General features: G+C 42.3%; 1 protein-coding gene across 3 annotated transcripts in view; it reads right to left on the bottom strand.

Annotated features, from left to right (window-relative positions):
* Positions 1-1,505: 1,505 nt before the first annotated feature.
* LOC147113997 (receptor expression-enhancing protein 2-like) overlaps positions 1,506-21,509 on the bottom strand; it is a 185,954-nt gene continuing 165,950 nt past the window's right edge. For 2 of the 3 annotated variants that reach the window (XM_085995469.1, XM_085995471.1), the window contains 2 exons: positions 19,485-19,654; positions 1,506-15,210 (listed from right to left, as the gene is read on the bottom strand). In XM_085995469.1, coding sequence (XP_085851595.1) covers positions 15,136-15,210; positions 19,485-19,654 — 245 coding nt within the window. In that variant the 3' untranslated portion in view covers positions 1,506-15,135. The remainder of the gene's footprint in view (positions 15,211-19,484; positions 19,655-21,509) is intronic. The other variant, XM_085995470.1, reaches the window with a different exon arrangement.

Below are 21,509 nucleotides of genomic sequence, written 5' to 3'. Positions count from 1 at the left end.
CAGTTTCCTAGCTGATAAGGGAATAAGGGGTTACGGGGAGAGGGCAGGGAAGTGGACGTGAGTCTAAGTTCGGATCAGCCATGATCCTATTGAATGGCAGAGCAGGCCCGAGGGGCCGTATGGCCTACTCCTGCTCCTACTTCTTATGTTCTTATGTTATGTAATGTTCTGGCCAACATTCCTCTTTCAACCAAGAAGACATTAAGTGGCCATTCATTTTTCTCACTGTTTCTGGGACTTTGTGTTTGTGTACATGACAACAGCAATACAAAAATAATGGGCTGGATTTCCGGCCCCCACGAGTGTGTACAAGGTGTGTACACACCTTTAGGGGCCGTGCAAGTGCCAGTTTCAGCACATGTGCTGAAACCCGGCACTTGCGATCTGTCAAAAATTCTCTTGACATATCATCCACCTGCCTAGGAAAAGGGCCTCTGTGAGCAGAGAGTTCCGCTTTTTGCACAACTTCCGCCCGCTGAATGCCTGTCAAATTCTTACGCTTAAGGCCTGCTTTTACCAGCATAAGAGTTCAAAATGACATAAAAATAAAATGTTTTCAATCATTTAAACATTAAAAAACCTGTGCAATAAGATAAGATTATTTTTAGCACCTTTAAAATGTTTAAATTTATTTTTCAAATAATTAAATTTTTATTTAAAATATTTAATTTAATGGCATTTTAATAAATTTTATATATGTAATGGTTTTTCTTTATTTATTTAGTGTGTTGGTGCATTTTTGCAGTCATCCCCATTCATACTTTTAACAGTTCTGTGCGTACTGACCTGTCAAAAGTATGAAGGGGGATTCCCTTCTTCCATTGGTTCGCCTGGCCCACATGATCCCAGGGGCGCTTGCAAATCGCATGCGCCCCTGGGAGACCTGGGCCTGTGCGCATTTCGAAGAGGAGAGGCCCAGGATCGCAAGCCTCGGGATCTATGAAACCAGCAGGTAAGTTCGTAGATTTTTTTCCGATTGGAGGCATCTGCACGCAGGAAGCCACCGATCGGAAATTCAGGGCCAATAAACTTAATGTGAAGTGCTTTGGGATGTCCAGCTCAATAGCAAACTGACAATTTGGATATGGACTGATATAAAAAATAATATTGTAGATCTAAGGGCTGAGACCTTCTGAGAGCTTGAAATCTCTTCCATAGCCTGAGATAACCTCCACCAGGAGCTGAGGCTCCCCATGAAATGAAACCCTCTTGTGGCTGAAATCCCCTCATGGCCAAGTAACCGATGGATTGTGACATCCCTGAAAATGTTGACTTCATGTACTAAGATCCTACCCAATGTGCCAGGATATCCATCCTAGTGTGATGTGGTACCCATTTGCCCTGAACCATGCAGTCTAAGACACCTCACTCAAGGGTCAAGACATGTCCCATGAGCCAAGTCCCATGCAACCCAATGTCATCATTTGAGATATAAGCTGAGATCATTCTCAGTGTTTCTGGGATCAGGTAACAAAAGCTATACAATTCAAACAGATCACAACAGGCAGAGTCATTTTTTTTTAATATCCAGTTTTCAAACTACATTACATTGTTAAATACGTCCAGTTAAGTCACAAAATGCTGGTCTAAACCAGTTCAAACCAGATCTGGGCGTGTGGAGTTTTAAAAAACATACACTATTAACAAGAGTTGCATTTTCTGTATCAAAAAAACTTCCGACAGTCAGTTAGTGCTAATGATAAATAATTGCACCTGTTGGCTTGTCACTTAAACAACTTGTTGTAGAAATGCAACCTTTGGACCTATGTTGTCACTTGAGGTGTACAGTGAGGAAAATATAACCATTAATCTAACCATGATTACGATAGATACTGGAAGAAGGTTGAGCTGGAGACTGGAGAGGTACAATGGTGCTGCAGAAAGGAAACATGTTCAAAAGATCTGCAAACACATTTAGGTCCGGTCCATGTTTGGCTCAGGTACAGCTATACCCCAGGTCCAGGTACGGTGCAGGGACAGCTCCACAAATGGGCCAAGCCCAGGTCCAAGTGTGATCCATATATAGGTCTGTAGGGCTGTGAGGATTGTCAGTTTTTCTGCAAAATAGTTAATGCTCCATGGGGGTTTTACTGATTGTAATTAAAATATTTCAGTAGGGTAACAACAAGTGAGCTGCAAGTCTCACTAAGAAGTGTACACGAGTAACTGAAGATTATTCAGTTCAGGTATCAGATTGGTTCCACAACCCTGGGAACCAGTTTTCTGATTACAGTGAAATTGACATACATTCCTGATCTGATCAAGTTCCTGTCAATGTGCTGTTACAGACTGCCAAGCCCACTGAGAATGATTCATTACAATGCCAGTGTTCCATTACAGTCCTGTTACAGGAATTCCATTGCACTGTTCTCAATGGTATTGCTGTAACAGAACCCTATTAGCGGAAATGTTTCTAACAAATATTTTATTGTGAAGGCTGTTATTATACTACAGGTAGAGAGGCATAGAATTGTTGGAAATAACAACAGAAAATGCTGGAAAAACTCAGCAGGTCAGGCAACATCCGTGGAGAGAAATTTGAATTGACGTTTCGGGTCGAAACCCTTCTTCAAAACTGGAAAGAAAAGAAAATAGATCGAAGGCAAGACTGCGATCGAACAAAAGAAGAAAAAGAGACAATAAAAGGTATTCGAAGCCAGACGAGATGGTAATAGGCCCGTGGAGACAAAAGGCAGCTGAGATTAGGTGTGAAGTGTACTGGCAGGTAAGAGACAGCTGCCAGGTGAGAGAGAGAAACAAAAGGAAAGGTGGGGGGGTGGGGGTGGTGGAAAGGAGGACCCAAAACAATGGGGTGGAAAAAATTATAAGTAAAAAAGTAATAGGGGCCGAGGTTATGATCTGAAATTGTTGAACTCGAGATTGAGTCCGGAAGGCTGCAAAGTGCCTAATCGGAAGATGAGTTGCTGTTCCTCGAGTTTACGTTGAGCTTCCGTGGAACAATACAAGAGGCCAAGAACTGAGTTACATTACATACTGAGTTGGGTACAGAGAAAGAAAAGACATGCAAAAAGAGAGATACATACACATATGGAGAGAAAGAATGTTAGAATCAAACAGAGCGTATGAGAGAGTACAAAGAGAAGAGACAGACATAAGAGACTTGCAAAAGAGGAAAAGAGAAAGTAGAAAAGGTCAGAGACAAGCCGAAACGAACGTATGAAAAAGGACAAGAAAAGACCAGCTGGTCCATCAAGCCTGTCCTGTCCCAACATGGTTGCAACCTACACACACCATTAAATCCATCCCCCTCCCCTCGCAGTTAAACACTGAAACAGAGGAACAGTTGGGAAGGAGACGTAATTTAAAAAAAATCTGTGAGCAACGCTAAGGGAGATCAACTAGTTCCCTCAGATAAAGATGGACTAACCCACCCGGATTAAAGAGAATATGTACAGTTTTATCCTTCATTACAATTGTTTGCACAGATGAATGTGAAGGAGCACATGAACTTTATTCCGTTGTATCCACTTTCTATTTTATTTTTCTTCTGTCCTCTCATTCTTTTGCTTTCTCACCCTGAATAATTTCTCCTTTGCTCATTCCTTGAATACACAAAACATGTCACATAAGTCGCACACTACAGAAATGGGACTGGCTCAGCTTATTACATACTGGGATGTTTACCTAGTTGACCTAGAAAGGATTTTTGATTTAATATATATTATGTAACTGATATCAAGTTAGATTCAGGTTATGAAGAATTAATTCCTAGCATTCCAGCATACTTTTTGGACTTGACAGTAATAAGCCAACAGACATGTAACAATGGGTGGTTAGGAATATTAATGCACTACCCCGAGGAAATGATATAGCCATAAAAAATGTTTATTTTTCCATAGCATATTAGACAATGGGGAATCATCAAACACACCCTATAGCAGTTCACAGCTTTTAATACAAGAATGTTTTTTATTCAATATGCCCAGTGGGAGATGCTCAGCTAAACAGTTGCCATAGGTCCCACAGCAAGGATAGGGGACTGGTCTTATTTATGCTGCTAACTTTGATTGGTGGGTCATTGAGCCAATCTCCAACACCGAGAGCTGAGGGAGGGGTTAGAGGTTAGCCTTTGTCTCTCTCTGTGGAGAAGTTGGTCTAGTGCACTTTGTGTCTGGAATAGCAGAAAACAGAGAGGTCTCGGTGCAACTAGTGAGGAAGGCTATGAGACTCCAAGCTAAGTTATGAATGCATTCAACCTGTAAGAGTTAAGGTTAGTGCCAATTAGTTTAGGGATTACTAACCTGCAAAATGAGTTCAGCCCATAACAGAGGGGCATATTTATTATTTTTCATGGTATAACTTGTGATAAGCAGTACCTTATTGGAAAATTGTGTTCTGTTTGTTCATATATTTCATGTATATTAAACCAGTTTGTTGGTTTCCAGTTAGTCTTGTCTCGCTAGAGTGTTTTTCAGTGTGCCTTCTGGAAAGCTAAGAGAATTCAAGGGGAGACATGTGTGAAATCATAGGCACCAATATCAACACTGGGCCAGCTTTCGGCGGGTTAAAAACTCATCTGATGCAGCTAAAAAACAGGCCCGGGGTATTTTAACTCCCTGGCCTCATTACAATATCACCAGTGAATTTCAAATTGGCTGACCCGATGGGAAACACACCCAATTCTATGGCGCATTTTCCGACAGGTCAGCCGGAGGTCTATTTATAGCGTTAATGCACCTTTTAATATGTGGTGCATTCCCTTGTGATTTGCTTTGTTTGAGGAATTTTAATGATCAATAACATGTCATTCTATAGTGGACACTAGGTGGAGCCGTAGAGCTGTGTAGCGCTGTATATAGCTGTATGTATAAGACTACACTACCCAGCGGTATGTATATTAAGACTACATTACCCATGAGGCACTAGGCTACCCACAAGGCAACAGTCAAGATGGCAGCCTGCACACAGGAGCACACATGCTGCATCTCTACAGATACTGTAGCTTGAGAACGTGTACTGAATAAATGACGAGCTAGAAGCTAGCTGTGTTCATAATAAGAATGTCTAGTTATTAATGAACATAAGAGGAATGAGTCAGAGGCAGGCGCCAAGGTTCTCCGAAGCCTCCCTGAAAGTGCCTGTGGAAGAGCTGAGGGTGAGAAGGGAACTGCTGTTCCCCAGCAGTGCCAGGAGAGTTGCCAAACATGTTCTCCACCAGGCATCGAGAGAGAGGGAGAGAGAGTTCAGAGGGCGTCAGTTCCAGGAGTGTCATTCCCCAGGACCTGGATACATTGCAAGAAGTGCTTCCGTGACCTTACTGGAGTAACAACAGTCATTATAGCTCTCCCTTTATCCCTCTCTCTCCAGAACACATTGCAGCAGTCCTTCAGCCCTCTCCTCCACCACTAACAACAATTCCCTTCCCTCCATTACTTCCTTCACCGCTCAGCATAAGGGCACGCTCGCCTCCTCCTTGCTTAGAATCATAGAAATTTACAGCACAGAAGGAGGCCATTCAGCCCATCTTGTCAGTGCCAGCTGACAAAGAGCTATCCACCCTAACCCCAATTTCCAGCACTTGGTCCATAGCCTTGTAGGTTATGGCACTTCAAGTGCATATCCAAGTATTTTTAAATGTGATGAGGGTCTCTGCCTCTGCCACCCTTTCAGGCAGTGAGTTCTAGACCCCCACCACCCACTAGGTGAAAACATTTCTCCTCAAATCCCCTCTAAACCTCCGACCAATTACTTTAAATCTATGCCCCTTGGTTGTTGACCCCTCTGCTAAGAGAAATAGGTCCTTCCTATCCACTCTATCTAGTCCCCTCATAATTTAATGCACCTCAATTAGGTCTCCCCTCATCCTCCTCTGTTCCAAAGAAACCAACCCTAGCCTATCCAATCTTTCCTCATAGCTAAAATTTCCCAGCCCAGGCAACATCCTCGTAAATCTCCTCTGCACCCACTCTAGTGCAATCACATCCTTCCTGTAATGTGGTGACCAAAACTGCATGCAGTATTCTAGCTGTGACCTAACTAGTGTTTTATACAGTTCAAGCATAACCTCCCTGCTCTTATATTCTATGCCTCAGCTAATAAAGGCAAGTATCCTGTATGCCTTCTTAACCACCTTATCTACCTGTCCTGCTACCTTCAGGGATCTGTGGACATGCACTCCAAGGTCCCTCTGATTTTCTGCACTTCTCAGTGTCCTACCATTTATAGTGTATTCCCTTGCCTTGTTAGACCTCCCCAAATGCATTACCTCACACTTCTCCGGATTGAATTCAATTTGCCACTGTTCTGCCCATCTGACTAGTCCATTGATATCTTCCTGCAGTCTGCAGCTTTCTTCTTCATTATCAACCATACGGCCAATTTTTGTATCATCTGCAAACTTCTTAATCATACTTTCTACATTCAAGTCCAAATCATTGATATATACCACAAAAAGCAAAGGACCTGGTACTGAGCCCTGCGGAACCCCACTGGAAACAGCCTTCCAGTCACTGAAACACCTATCGACCATTACCCTTTGTTTCCTGCCTCTGAGCCAATTTTGGATCCAACTTGCCACTTTGCCTTGGATCCCATGGGCTTTTACTTTCATGGCCAGTCCATGTGGGACCTTATCAAAAGCCTAAGCTTCCTTCACAGCAGCCACTAGCAACATTCTCCTGTCACTTCCAGCCTTTGCAGAATCAGCAGCTTCTCTCAGGATTCTTTCCTTACTTCACACACCAGACATTTGCTTCACATTCAACATTTCATCATCCTTGGATAGACAGATGTTCACCTGGAGAGATTGGTGGTGCAAGTGGATAGGGGCTTTCAAAAAGTAGGGCATTTTCTGCACTCTGCCCTCCCACAGATCAGTGGAAGTGATGAGACCCTGCCTGTAGGAGTGGCACATGTTCCTCTCAGGAGATTAGCACATTTGTTGCCTCACCAGCCCTTGATCCAGTCCTCTGTACGGTGCCAGAAAGCCAGCTGGGCCAGACGGCCCAAAGAAGCCAAACTGCAGCAATCTGCAGCCCGGCCACCTGAGGCTTGAGCACCTAGGAATCGTCGGACATGAACATCTCAAATGTCAAAAGGGCTCCAATGGGCAACAGCAGCCTTCCACCAGCTCTGTTGTAGGCACTGGGTGGGGGCTCCTCATAGGGGTAGTAGAGTGAGTAAACCTCCTGTTAAGAAAAGCATTATGAGTTGAGCACTTGGGTGTCAAATAAGTTTAGTTCAATCTTCTGTTTGTAAATAAATTCATCACCATTTTCACATTAGGGAGTTTGGTGTGTAGTCTCTTTAAATTGCAACTAGTTTGCATTGTCAGAATGTCAGTGATATAGAGGTTGGCTGAATGGTTTTGCTGTTCTTTAATGCAGAATGAAAGGAGTGGTGAAAGAGGTAACAAGGACTGTTAATGCAGAGGGACTTTTTGTTACTTTTCAGGTGAGTGGATTGAACAGGTTAACAAGAGCGGGTAGAGATCAACTGCTCCTTGGCTTTTCTGGCTTCAGATGTTGTGGTGTTGTTCCTTCTTCTGGTTCTCCTTCACCCAATTCTTCTTTGTCAGACAATGCCTCTTGCAGTTGCTGTGCCTCCTCCATTTCCAATCCTCGTTGCATCTCCATGCAGCGCACTACTATGATACGACCCACTTTGTCTGGGGCATACTGCAGGGAGCCCCCAGACCGATCAAGGCACCTGAACCTTAGCTTCAAGATGCCAGTGTGGTGTTCAGTGATCCTAGCAGTCCTATAGTTATTATTGTACCTGTGCTGCTCAAGCCTGCTGGGGTTGTGGAGGGGTGTCATGCTCCAGTTGGACATTGACGGAATGATATCCCTTCCTATTGCGAAAAGGTTCTGGGTCATTCTCTGGTGCCCTGATAGTTACACGTTTGCCGTCAACGATGCCCTGTCCACGAGGGAAGCCAGCCACTGCTACAAATCCCAGAGCTCTCTCATTCTAACTGTTGCCATCCATTGGGAAAATAATATACTGATTGGCTATGCTTAAGATGGCATTGGTGATCTGCTTAATGCAGACTGGAAGATGCGGGTGATGTCTCTTGTAGCAGACTGGAAGGAGCGTGAGATGCTAACGTTCAAGGCAGTGGTGACTTTTGATAGCCACTGGCAAAGCATAGCCCCTTGGTCCTGGCAAAGCATGGCCCCCTGGTCCAGCAGGTCATGCGGCAGGAGGCTACACAGATTTCTAACAGTCTGCCTGGTGAAGCGCAGCCTCCTGATGCACTGCTCCTCTGAGAAAAAAGAAAACCCCCCAGAACCAGAATTTCTAAATTCATAATAATCCCGCAATACATTCAAATCAACACATTCTTATTCTATCATCCAATTCCTTCACAGTGCAATCCTTTCAAACGCAATGCAATTGGTTGGAAAAGCAGCTGTTTTTGACCAGACCGGCAATGCATAGCAGTGACCCGCATTGACTGCTTCAAGAAGTCATTGATCTGCAAAACTGAAATTTCTTAACCGAATCTGAATCTCTCTGATGGAGAGTATATTCGATTTTTTTTGCCAAATTACAACTGGTTTGTGAGTAGGGGTGGAGGAGCTGGCAAGTTTGTTTCTGTAAACATTTTTCTGCACTGTGCAAAGTCTGATCATTATGAGCTGTACCTTTGAGGACCTCTATGTCTGTTCATATTTTTACTGGCTTTTCAGTCTGGTACAGGTACAGTACCACCTTTCTCACTGCTGTTTACAACTTCCCGCGGTACAGATGTGGGATGGATTTATCCTATTTACTTCCATTCAAAATCATGGGGGTTGATTTTAACCCTATCAGCCGGGTGGGCGGACGAACTGATAAGTGACATGCTTGGAACTCAATCCTATCCTTACGTCTCCGATCTTAACCTGCGGGGTTATGCAGGCAGGTGAGGTGTCCGCCTAAAGTAGGCAGGAGCCTAATGAATTTATACAAATAGGGGTCCTATTATGTCAATGGGACCCCAATGGCATTGTAACTGGGGTCCGAGCGAGGAAGTAATTTATTTCCCGCCAGGCTGAAGCAAGTCGGCAGCAGGTGGGCAGGACAAAGAGGCCCTCCAGGTAAGTCAAAATATTTCCTTTGTGGGGGCAGGGCTTGCCCCCACCTCCCGTCACCCTTTCCTCCCACAAGACCTTCCCGAAATCCCTCCACTGCCAGTTACCTCGATTTTCCCCAGCCGGAAGTCGCTCTGCACTCCGCCTGTCCATTATGGGCAGGAAGTGGGCAGGTGACATTTAAATGATACCCAGTGGCTAAAATTGCCGAGGTCTCCTGTCGCTTCAGGTGGGCAGAAAATTAACTTGCTAGAGCAGATTTCCATTGGAAACCCGCTCCGAGTTAAAATACACCCGTGATCTCTGCATTCTAAATCCACCTGCAGACATGATCCGACAATAAATCTGATTCAGTGGTGCAGCTGAGACACATGGAAATGGGGTTGTGTTCATCTCCGGGTGTGAGGACAGCAGCTATCATTCTACTCCGCGCTTTTGCACAACAATAGACACAGCGTAGAGATGAGGCCCACTCTAGCAGAACATTGCAGAGAGCTTCTGGCTTAGTGGTAGCATTCCCGCCTCCGAGTCAGTGGGTATCGAACCCCTGCTCCAGACAGTCCCAGAGAATGGAGACTGGAGCATCGGCTCTGAATTCTGGGTTGACATCCAGTGGGATTCTCGCGTCTGGTGACGTGGGTGGCCCCCCTCATCAAACGGGTTATGGGAGCCCATCAAACCCTCACGCCGTATCGGGCTAAACACCTATGGGCTGGTATAAAGATGGTTACGGCCATGGAAGGAGCGGTCCCGACACGTGTGAATCCTTCCACTACTTTACACTATTCTCCAAGGGAAGAGTGTGAAGAAATTAAAGCAACAACAAACCAAAGCATTATACTCAATAGAGTCTGCAATGGGTTAATTCTTTGAATAGAGTAGATGCCTTATTCACATTTACCTAGTTAGCTAACAGCTAAATATATGATGTTTCATGACTGATAGCAAATATTAGCCACTTGCATTGAGGAAAAGGAATTAGTTACAAAAATGAAAAACTGTTTAGGAAAGATTTTGGTATATACTTCTTTCCCCTTGGGCTCCATTTACTTGAGGAAGTGCTAGGGGAACATTCAGAACACTTTTTAGTACATAGATCAATTTATTCCACTGTAGCTACAGTTGGCAATAGCAGTATATTCTCAAAACCCCCAAAAATTACTTTGGAGTTTTTATTTCACATCAAGTTTCTCTCCTCTCCTGAAGGGGGCGACTCTCTACTGCACTCTGATTCCAATCTCCAGTGCTTTGCTTTAAGGCCCTTAATTCATATGGGAATTTTGATTGTGTAGGACAGCAGAGCCCAATACTGTCCTCAACCGACATCCATGTATGCAGTAGGGGTCACTGTAGAGTGATAAGGGGCTGGAAACCTAGTTGATTTTCCTCTCCTCATCAGGTTCAATGCAGCCAATTGTAATGCCTTCACTGCTTCCCCTGCTGAGATTAGTTAACTCAATACAAAGTTGGGATAAAACCTGGGACTTTCTTGGCCTGTATGGCTCAGCTACTCAACCGGCAAACTCACTTAACCATTGTGGGTATCTAAAGATTCCTGCCTCTCTTCCCAACCACTCCACCACCCCCCCCTCAATTTTCTCTCCTCTTCTGAAGTTGATGTGCTGACTGAAAGTATACATCAGTGATAAATATAACCAGCACGCACTAGTACCGTCGAATTTGAATCAACAATTTCTGGATATAGCCACAGGCAGATTGAGCTGTCAGCCCACCTGTACAAGCCAGCAATGCCCTTTCAGTATTACTGGCCTGTATGGCCACTCCCTAGAATGGGGATATGACTGTAGCTAGATCCACAAAGTCATCAAATGCGACTGTGCACTAACTGTTCGTGCCTGAGGTTTATGTTTGTGCAGTAGCGTTAAAGTTGCATTTGCAACTTTGGAGAACTCCTCATGTACAAATTGCATGTATGCACTGTTTCCTGCTGTTGCTAAATCTGTGTCACAGTATAAACAGGGCAGAATCAGCACAACAGAAGCCAGCACAATTACTAAACCAGTTATATAAAGGTGTATTAATGATTAACTAAGCTGATGGCCATGTACCTCCTTTAGTGGGTTGTGTATTTACCCACCTGTCCTATATATCTATGGTTTTATAAATATTGCACTGGTAAGAGTGAACACAAATATCGCCATGGACCTGGCCCCAGGTTGTTCTGCTTTTGTGCTAAAGGAGTTCACGTTGAAGGTAGAGGTCTTCACATTGGGAGGGGCAGGACAGGAAAGAAAAAGTGTAACTTTGAATATTTTTCAAAAAGAGGACAAATCTCCAGCTCTGATGTAACACAATGGATATAAAATACAGCAAATGCAACAAGGTCTGATAATGCATACAATGTGTACTATTGAAAAATGGTGAGGCACACCACTTGGTGCTTTCAGCACACTCTACTGAACATGCTGTAAAACATTCAGAAATAAAACAAAATCAACGTTACAGTAAATGGAAACCTGTCGCTGATCTTACTTTGAGAGGAATGCATTGGTCAGCACAGACTAGCAGGGTAATATAAAGAATATTTAAGCCAATAATGCCTTAAAGACGGGACTGAGGTTTGCAACACATTGGATCCTTCAGGGGGTGACAGTGTTGAACACTACAGGGACACTGAGCATCCAAATTTAGACATACATAAACCCAAAACCGCTGCTTCCCAGCAAGGGTCTGTGTGATTACTTCTCCTGCACTGGCTAGGATCATGGGTCTGTGTTATTGCTCCTTTGCTGGTTCAGATCGTGGGTAGTTGTGGTTACTATTCTTTTGCTGGCTGAGCTCATTAGTCTGTGTGATTACTAACCCTTTACTGGCTGTAATTAATATAAGATAAATAGTGTAGAGGTGGATCAAATCTACGTTTACTGTTTGATCAACCACTCAAAACTGTCTTGTTATGAATAACTGGGATATAATTGACATGAAAAACACTGGAGTACTGTTAATTATACAAATTAACTAATGCAGTGCAAAGTTGTGCAGGTAGCTAGTAAATGAGTGCAGGTAGTATTTGTACCTCGGAACTTACATATCACTACAGTTAATAAACAACTGTTGTCCTCATGAAAAACAGTATCTGGCAAACCTTTTTTAGTTGGGTAAAAAAGATTAGATGCAATTAATGTTAATGTGAAAAAAAGTTAAGCAAAGATGACCATGTAGAACTACAGTCATTGTAACTGAAGAAAAACAGCTTTACTCTAAACTGAGACCAATATTCTCTTTATATAGAGTGCAAATGAGTTATTACATCAACAACATTCTCTATAAACTGGTCTCTCAGAATAAAGGGAGACTGATGTGGGTAGACACATGGATTTTTTTGTGTTTTTTGACTAAATACCCTTCCATACCTGCAATACTTTGTACACTGAGACAGTTTCCTGCTGGAACCATCAGCATGTGTCCCTGAGATGGAAACCTATTAGTCATAGTCAACATCGGTCAGTGGAAATTACATCATGAAAAAGTTTCAAGGTGCTTTTATGTTATAGAAGTACATTCATGGTTCTCTCAATGTCATCTACAATTGAAATATAAAAGGGACCAACTCATCTGGTTCCAGCACCAGTGGAGACCCATTATATTGTGGGTTTTGTGAACTACCGCTGGATTTGCCAGCACTGCTTCTGGCTGACATCTAATCCAAACGGTGCATAGTGGGAATGTAAATCGAGCAGAACAGTGAGCGGAAGCTGTATCAACCTACTCTGCTGAAACAACATAAAAGCACCTTCACACGTCAACCTTTGGGACTCAGGCAGCAAACTAGGGCTTTCAGCCTTGTACATGTTTTGCAATAATATGGGTAGAACGTGGCTCTAGTATATTTTTGTCTGGGTCAGTAACACCCTGTTTGTAAACCAGCCATTCAGCTACACTGACTTCCCCTTGCAGAAACTGTAATAAACCAAACCAAACCGAGTATTAATGAGAATAAACAATGAAATTGATGATACTGGTATTCATTTTGTTAGCTACATGACTTAACTGTATGTATATGGTCCAACATCATGTGTTGTTAGTGCTTGTAGAAGCAGGATTTGGACAACTCCCTGAAATAACATGCAGACTACACTGGCCTCTAGTGTACAGTAGAGTCTATATTTTATTATAGTGTATTTACAGTTACAGTGCATATTGTTTAGCCTGGTATATCATATATAGCATATATCCCGGTAATTCATTAGCAAAACAAATCTCTATTACAGTAGTTATGGCACTACCATTTTTATTACTCTTTCATTTACGTCACATCACCTCAGTCCCACCAAGTGCACCCATTGACAATCAGTAGAAAGTCAAAAATAAATATAAATAGCATGCTACACATTATAAAGAATAGCAAATGTTTGGCAGTCAATGAATTTCATCTTGAGGTTCTGGCAATATTCACAAATTAGTCTCGCTTCACTCTCATGGTTTATGGAACCAACAGAACCTGCTTGATTGAATTACTGTTTACATTTCACTGACAGCCTTCTCCTAGAAACTACAGGGTGATTTTGGAAATCGGTGTGGTATTGATGTTCTGACCCTAGCTGTCCATAGAACAATTAGGAAATACTATATCATATATTCACAATGCATGCCAAAGGCATGCAGACATTCAAGAACAGGTTATCATTACACCAACTTGAACCTGGCTTTCTGAATCCAATAGCTGTCATCTGGAAATGGGGCAAAAGGATCTCAATGGATTCCATTTCAGAACCCCAGATTCAATACTTCTAGTAATAAAAGGACAATCAACTCCAGATCCTAGCTCAGAATCCCAATGCAGCAAACCTTTTCCTTTCATTGAACCAAATCTGGCACTCTTCCACTTATGAAATTTCAATCTAACAAACCCCTGCTACAAATAATGCATCAAACCTCTCCCCAGCTCTCCTACTGCATACAAGTCCAAGGGAACAAACCCCTTCTCATCACTCCCACTGTATTGATTTCCAACAAACCCAAGTCACTTTCTATTCACTTCCACTATATAGAACACTAAAGCACTTTCTGTTTACTGTCAATGTATATAATTCCAATGCAATTCATATACATTCCCATTGTACTGAATTCCAATGGAACTAATCTTTTCTCATTTTCTCCTATTGTGTAGGATGCTAGTTAAGCACAGTCTTCCTGTTTACTCCCACAATGTGAAATTTCTGATCCAAATATAAAATATTCTCCAGTTGCATAGTTTTCAATTATCAGTCTCTACATACAGTGAATCTACTACCAAATAATGTCTAAAGATGGCAACACATTTTAGAAGTCTAATTACTTTGTAAAATATATTTTTCCTGTATTAATCTGTGATAGATGTTTAGGTTGAATCGCTGAGTGAATGATTCATTAGGTTGCGGTACAAAGATTTGAAAACTTACTGTTCTTATCTTCAGCTCATAAGATTTCCTGATCCCTGAATAATCATAGTCCAAGTATAAAATACCTTAGCCAAACCATTTTTCCTGTATCAGGATTCAACTGGACCAAAAACCAAAGCCATTTAAATCGACCTTAAGTTCACAACTTGCAATGGCAGCAGGTCATGGGTCTTCAGTCACTTTCAGGTGACATGCTAAATAACTATCTGCAATCAAAGGTTTTTAAATTAATTTGTTGAAGTTAAAATGAATGTGGATTTGGATCCCGTGCTCTCTTTTCACATAACATGAAGGGACAAGAAATGGTACTGAGTGCACAAAAGGAAAAAGGATCAACCCAAAGAGAAATAATGAGTAGTGCAAACCTAAAGGCAGATTAATGATTTCCTGGAGACATTTTGGTGAAACTTCAACTTGAATACTTATTTTTGTTGGTGAAATGCTTATGTAACACTGAGCAAGACTATTTAGTCTAGTCTCTCATTGACTGCCCTAAATACTGCTGTGCTGTGCTGATGTCTGCATTCCCCTAGAACTGCTAAAGACACAGGGCCCATAGCTCCTATTTACATGGCATGGCTCCTCTGTGCTTTAGCAGTTTCCCTGCTTCAAGCGAGACTCAAATCAGTGATATACTGAAGGCAGATGGAAAGACTTGTTGCACTCTGCACGGCTTTGTCCCCACGTGTTCCAGTTCATGCAGATTCAGTACTGCTGGCGGTGCCTGTGGCCTTCTTCTTAGTGCGCAACTTAACACTCTTTGATTGTGGCTGAAAAACAGATATTAAAGGGCAACTAATTAGATGAGCCTTTCAGGAGTTGCCTACATGCACAATTAACCTACCACATTAGCTTGTCCCCATCAGGAGAAAGGAGCTTCTTACTGCACCATCCAGTCCCCATCAGAGAGAGGAGACCTACTAACTGTACCGTCCACTATTGGCCTGAGCAATACTATGTTCAGGAGGGGTAAAATTAACCAGTGAATCCACTTCCTGAGTGCTATCCAGCAATACCAGGTCTTCTAGCTCCTGATTTTTGACAATATGCTCCTGTGTATTCCTAGTTAGCAGTAAGCACCTGTGTAGGTTCCTTTTTATTATCAAAAGCAAAATCCAGCCTAAAAAATTGAAAACATTGCAATTTTGTTAAGTAATAAAATAGTTTCTGCTTAACAGCTGGTTATCACTCATAGTTAATTTGGAGTGAGAAAACAGCTACCCTATATCCCATCACTCGAGCAACCTTCAATCCTATGCCTAACCAGATACGCAACGAGTCTTTTTTAAAGGTGTAAATCAACAGCATTAACTGCTTCGACTGGGTGCCTATTCTAGATATCTCCTTTTCTGGACAGAAAATAACTCATTCAACTCTCAAGATTTGCTTCAGATTTGTAAATTTCATACTCATACCCTCTGGTTCTGCACTGAGAAACCAAATTAAATAACTGGCTTGTAACTATATTATCCACTTTGCTATGCATGTTAACAATCTCCATTAATTACACGAGTCTTAAATCAAATTAGTAACAATACTGTGGAGGAGGAATTCCTGGAGTGTATACGGAATGGTTTCCTGGACCAATATGTCGAGGAACCAACTAGAGATCAGGCCATCTTAGACTGGGTATTATGTAATGAGAAAGGATTAATTAGCAATCTTGTTGTGCGAGGCCCCTTGGGTCGGAGCGATCATAATATGATAGAATTCTTCATTAAGATGGAGAGTGAAATAGTTGACTCAGAGACTAGGGTCCTGAATTTAAATAAAGGAGATTACGATGGTATGAGGTGCGAGTTGAGTAGGATTGATTGGGGAATGTCACTCAAAGGGTTGACGGTGGATAGGCAATGGCAAACATTCAAAGATCGCATGGATGAGCTACAGAATTTGTTCATCCCAGTTTGGCATAAAAATAAAACAAAAAAGGTGACTCAGCCATGGCTAACAAGGGAAATTAGGGATAGCATAAGATCCAAGGAGAGGACAGATAAATTGGCCAGAAAAAGCAGTAAACCTGAGGATTGGGAGCAGTTTAGGATCCAACAAAGGAGGACAAAGGGATTCATTAAGAGGGGGGAAATAGAGTATGAGAGTAAGCTTGCAGGGAACATAAAAACTGACTGTAAAAGCTTTTATAGATATGTGAAGAGAAAAAGATTGGTGAAGTCAAGCAGTCAGAATCAGGGGAATTTATAATGGGGAACAAAGAAATGGAAGACGAATTAAATACATACTTTGGTTCTGTCTTCACAAAGGAGGACACAAATAACCTCCCAGAGATGTCGGGGAACATAGGGTCTGATGAAAGGGAGGAACTGATAGAAATCAGTATTTGTAGGGAAATGGTGTTAGAGAAATTGATGGGATTGAAGGCCGATAAATCCCCAGGGCCTGATAATCTACATCCTAGGGTACTTAAGGAAGTGGCCCTAGAAATAGTGGATGCATTGCTGGTCATCTTCCAAAATTCGATAGACTCTGGAACAGTACCCATGGATTGGCGGGCAGCTAATGTTACCCCACTGTTCAAAAAAGGTGGTAGAGAGAAAATGGGGAATTACAGACCGGTAAGCCTGACATCGGTAGTGGGGAAAATGCTAGAGTCCATTATAAAAGATATAATAGCAGAGCACTTGGAAAACAGTGACCGGATCGGACAAAGTCAACATGGATTTACAAAAGGTAAATCGTGCTTGACTAATCTACTGGAATTTTTTGAGGATGTAACTGGTAAAATAGATAAGGGAGAACCAGTGGATGTGGTGTATTTAGATTTTCAGAAGGCTTTTGATAAGATCCCGCATAAGAGATTAGCGTGCAAAGTTAAGGCACATGGGATTGGGGGCAAGGTATTGACTTGGATAGAGAACTGGTGGGTAGACAGAAAGCAAAGAGTTGGAATAAACGGGTCTTTTTCCGAGTGGCAGGCAGTGACTAGTGGGGTACCGCAGGGATCGGTCCTTGGACCCCAGCTATTCATAATATATATTAATGATCTGGACGAGGGAACTAGATGTAATATCTCCAAGATTGCAGACGACACAAAGCTGGGTGGGCGTGTGTGCTGTGAAGAGGATGCCGAGAAACTCCAGTATGATTTGGACAGGTTGGGTGATTGGGCAGAAGCATGGCAGATGCAATATAATGTGGATAAATGCGAGGTTATCCACTTTGGTGTCAAAAACAAGAAGGCAGATTATTATCTGAATGGCAATAGATTGGGAGAAGGGGAAGTGCAACGAGACCTGGGCGTCCTTGTGCATCAGTCGCTTAAGGTAAGCATGCAGGTTCAGCAGGCGGTTAAGAAGGCAAATGGTATGTTGGCCTTCGTAGCGAGAGGGTTTGAGTACAGGAACAAGGATGTCTTGCTGCAGTTGTACAGGGCCTTGGTGAGACCACATCTTGAGTATTGTGTGCAGTTTTAGTCACCTTATCCGAGGAAGGATGTACTTGCCATGGAAGGAGTGCAGCGAAGATTCACCATGCTGATACCTGGGATGGCAGGAATGACGTATGAGGAGAGGTTGGGTCGATTAGGCTTGTACTCGCTGGAGTTTAGAAGAATGAGAGGGGATCTCATTGAAACATATAAAATTCTAACAGGACTAGACAGACTAGATGCAGGAAGGACATTCCCGATGGCCGGGGAGTCCAGAACCAGGGGTCACAGTCTAAGGATAAGGGGTAAGCCATTTAGGACAGAGATGAGGAGGAATTTCTTCACCCAGAGAGTGGTGAACCTGTGGAATTCTCTACCACAGAAGGCAGTAGAGGCCAGTTCATTAAATATATTCAAGAAGGAGTTGGATATATTTCTTAAGGCTAAAGGGATCAAGGGGTATGGGGAGAAAGCAGGGACAGGGTACTGAATTTGGATGATCAGCCATGATCGCATTGAATGGCGGAGCAGGCTCGAGGGGCCGAATGGCCTACTCCTGCTCCTATCTTCTATGTTTCTATGTTTTTATAAGCTGGATATGTGGAACTTCATCAAACGTCTATCCAAATCCAAATAGATTATGAACCGGAAATTGCTTTACGCCTCTTTTCAAGTGGACACACACACCCTAACTGGGAGGCCAGAGGCTGGCCTGAAATTGGACCTTACTAATATTATTTGGGCAAGTTGCCAGCGCCTGTTGCATATCTGCTGGCAGCTCACCAATTTTAAGAAGACGAATAAGTTTCGGAGACTGGGGCGGGAATGGCGTGTCGGGGTAAAGCAGCAATGGGGAGTGGGGCCAAATGGGATACTGTGGAGTCAGGGGAGCATGGCTGCTCCTCCTGGCTCCACAGGAATGTATTTTTAAAAATCTTCTTTAAAACCAACATTTTGGTGTGGCTGGTCCGCCTCCTGTTCCACTTTGCAATGTCCAATTCGGCAATTTGGAACGAAAACACGCATTAGGCCCTTAATTTACATATGTAAGGGGCCTAATTATGTTTTAAGTGGCTGTCAGGCATATGTAAGGGGCCTAATTATGTTTTAAGTGGCTGTCAGGGATACCTGAAAAATAATCCGACCCAATATCTAGTCAGGCATCTTTAAAGCATCCTATGGGCATGGGACGTTAGTCCCCGAAATTGGTCCTTGTTTCCCCCGTTGTACATCCGTTCAATGGGTACAACAACATCAAATTGCTACCTTTTGTATCTTTGGAACCACTAATTTAGTTGTCTCCTGAAATTTTTTTTAGTAGTTTGGTAAGTCATAACAATTTGCTTCTGTTTTTTATGCTGACTGTTTTTTATGGCCTCTGCATTATTTAAATAACCAGGCTGAATGTCACCATTGAAGATGGAGGACAGGGATCAACAGGAATGAGGGTTGATGGGGCTGGAGGAGAGTAACTGATGGGGACTAGGAACAATGACTGTTGGTTAACAGTCATCTATAAGGCAATGGAATGGGATCAATGGAACTGGAGAACAGTAATTAATGAGGGAGTAGAACAAATGGCAATCAACAGCGTTGGGCATAGATAGAGAGCAATGAGATATTTAAAGTTGACTGAGGCTAATAGTCATGACAAGATACCTCTGAACGCTGCAGCTTTTGTTTAGGGGCTTTAAGGCTCTGGGTGCGTTTTGGCACTTTGTCCACGACATCTTCATCCGACTGTTCAGGTTTCACATCTGGCTGCTCCCCATCTGACTTCTGAGCCTGTGTGTTCCCTACCTCTTCTCCTGAAGGAAGCCAGTGTGAGTCTGAGAAACAGCAAGGCAAAAGTGGAGAGGGCGAAAACCAATAGCAACATTTAGTAAGAGCACACTGATTTATAACAATATTTCTTCTCAAACTGCACTCCTACCATCTGGGAGACGCTACAGATGCATTCGCACCCGTACGACCAGATTTAGGAACAGCTTTTTTCCCAGGGCTGTCATCCTACTGAACTCCACAAATAAACTCTAAAGCCTGCACATCTGCCAATGCACTTTATTATGGTCATATTTATGTTAATATACTACAAGCCAAATGTATGTTGAATGTTTAAATGTCTTAATCCAAATGTACACTCTCGGGAGCCGCAAGCCTACATTTCTTTGTACTGCACTTGTGCACTAACAATGACAATAAAAGTTGATTTGATTTGATTTTTGATTTGATTTGAAAAACAGTGCTGAAATATTGAAATTGTAATTTTCAAATAAACTCAGACAAGTTAACAATTCCTTAGAAAATAATTTAAAATGATCTCAATATCTTGTATATCTTCATCATGTGAAACGCCATGGGACATTTTAGTATGTTGAAGGTGATATATAAATGCAAGTTGTTATTATATGCTTGTAAAAATATAGCTTTTCCAATTCATGCCTTGACAATGTCAGATACACAGCTTTATTGATCCTTATCCAGTTGAAAGATAAAATAGCACAGAAGGTACCATAACACGTATTCCAGCCCTACTGGTATAAAATTGGAAAAAAAACACTTTCTTTAGTCTCAGCAATGAACATGCAGTGTGACATCTACATACACTGTATGTAGAATGTTGACATTATAGAGCTGGCTTTATGAATGCGTGCTACCAGTGGGAAGCCTCGACTGCTGGCCACACAAACCAGGGAATCGCAGGTGCTCTGCCCATATTTCTCCATCCATTAATGGGCCGTAATTTACGGCCCCAATGGGTGCATACATAAGGCCTGCTTTTACCAGAGTTTTAAAAAATAGAAAAATAAAATTTTATCACTCATTTATGCTTTGAAAACCCTGTCCAATAAGGTAAGTTTATGTTTAGCCCCATTAAAACATCATTAAAAAAAAAAATCAAAAAATTAAATTTTAGTTTAAAATATTTAATTAAATGGCATTTTAATTCATTTTAAATATGTAATTTTTTAAAAAATTTCATGTGTTCGTGCATTTTTTAAGTGATCCCCATTCATACTTATGGGAGTTCCGTACATACTGAAACCCCATAAGTATGAATGGGGATTCCCCTTCTTTCATTGGTTGGGCCGGCCCACGTGATCCCAGGGGCGCTTGCTAACCACGTGCGCCCCGGGGAGACGTAGGCCTCTACCCGCAGGTACCCGGAGAGGCCCAGGAGTGCGAATCTATGAACCTCCCAGACCACCAGGTAAATTTGTAGATTTTTTGCAGGTCGGAGGCATCCGCCCACGGGAAGCCTCCGACCGCAAATTTTAGGCCAATATCAACCCCATAAAGAACATGGGCATGAGAAATGCCGTTCAGCTAAACCACCAAACTTGATTACTCAAGTCTTTTTCAGAAGTCAACTTTTCCCTACCCCAAGCCCATATATTTTTATTGATCTATTTCCCTTTTGGACTTTGATTTGGCATTTATTTTACTAGCTGGTAGTTTGTCACAAGTTAATGATTCGCAGCATAAAGAAGCTATTTTTCAACTTTAATATTACTTGTAACATCTTTATCTTATTACCACATCTTCAGGAATGAATTATTTCTGTACATCCACCTTATTGATTCTCTTTATCACTTAAAAAAATTTGGATCATGCTTCCCTTACTTTTTTCCAGCAAGCTTTATTTATGGTAGCCACCATTGATCTCAATGAAATAACAAAATC

The sequence above is a fragment of the Somniosus microcephalus genome, chromosome 8, assembly GCF_052327205.1.
Source record: "Somniosus microcephalus isolate GS21.2 chromosome 8, FLI_Smic_1.0, whole genome shotgun sequence".
NCBI classification, from domain to species: Eukaryota; Metazoa; Chordata; class Chondrichthyes; order Squaliformes; family Somniosidae; genus Somniosus; species Somniosus microcephalus.
Note: the sequence above shows the minus strand (reverse complement) of the source record. Positions and strands in the feature narration are given on the sequence as shown.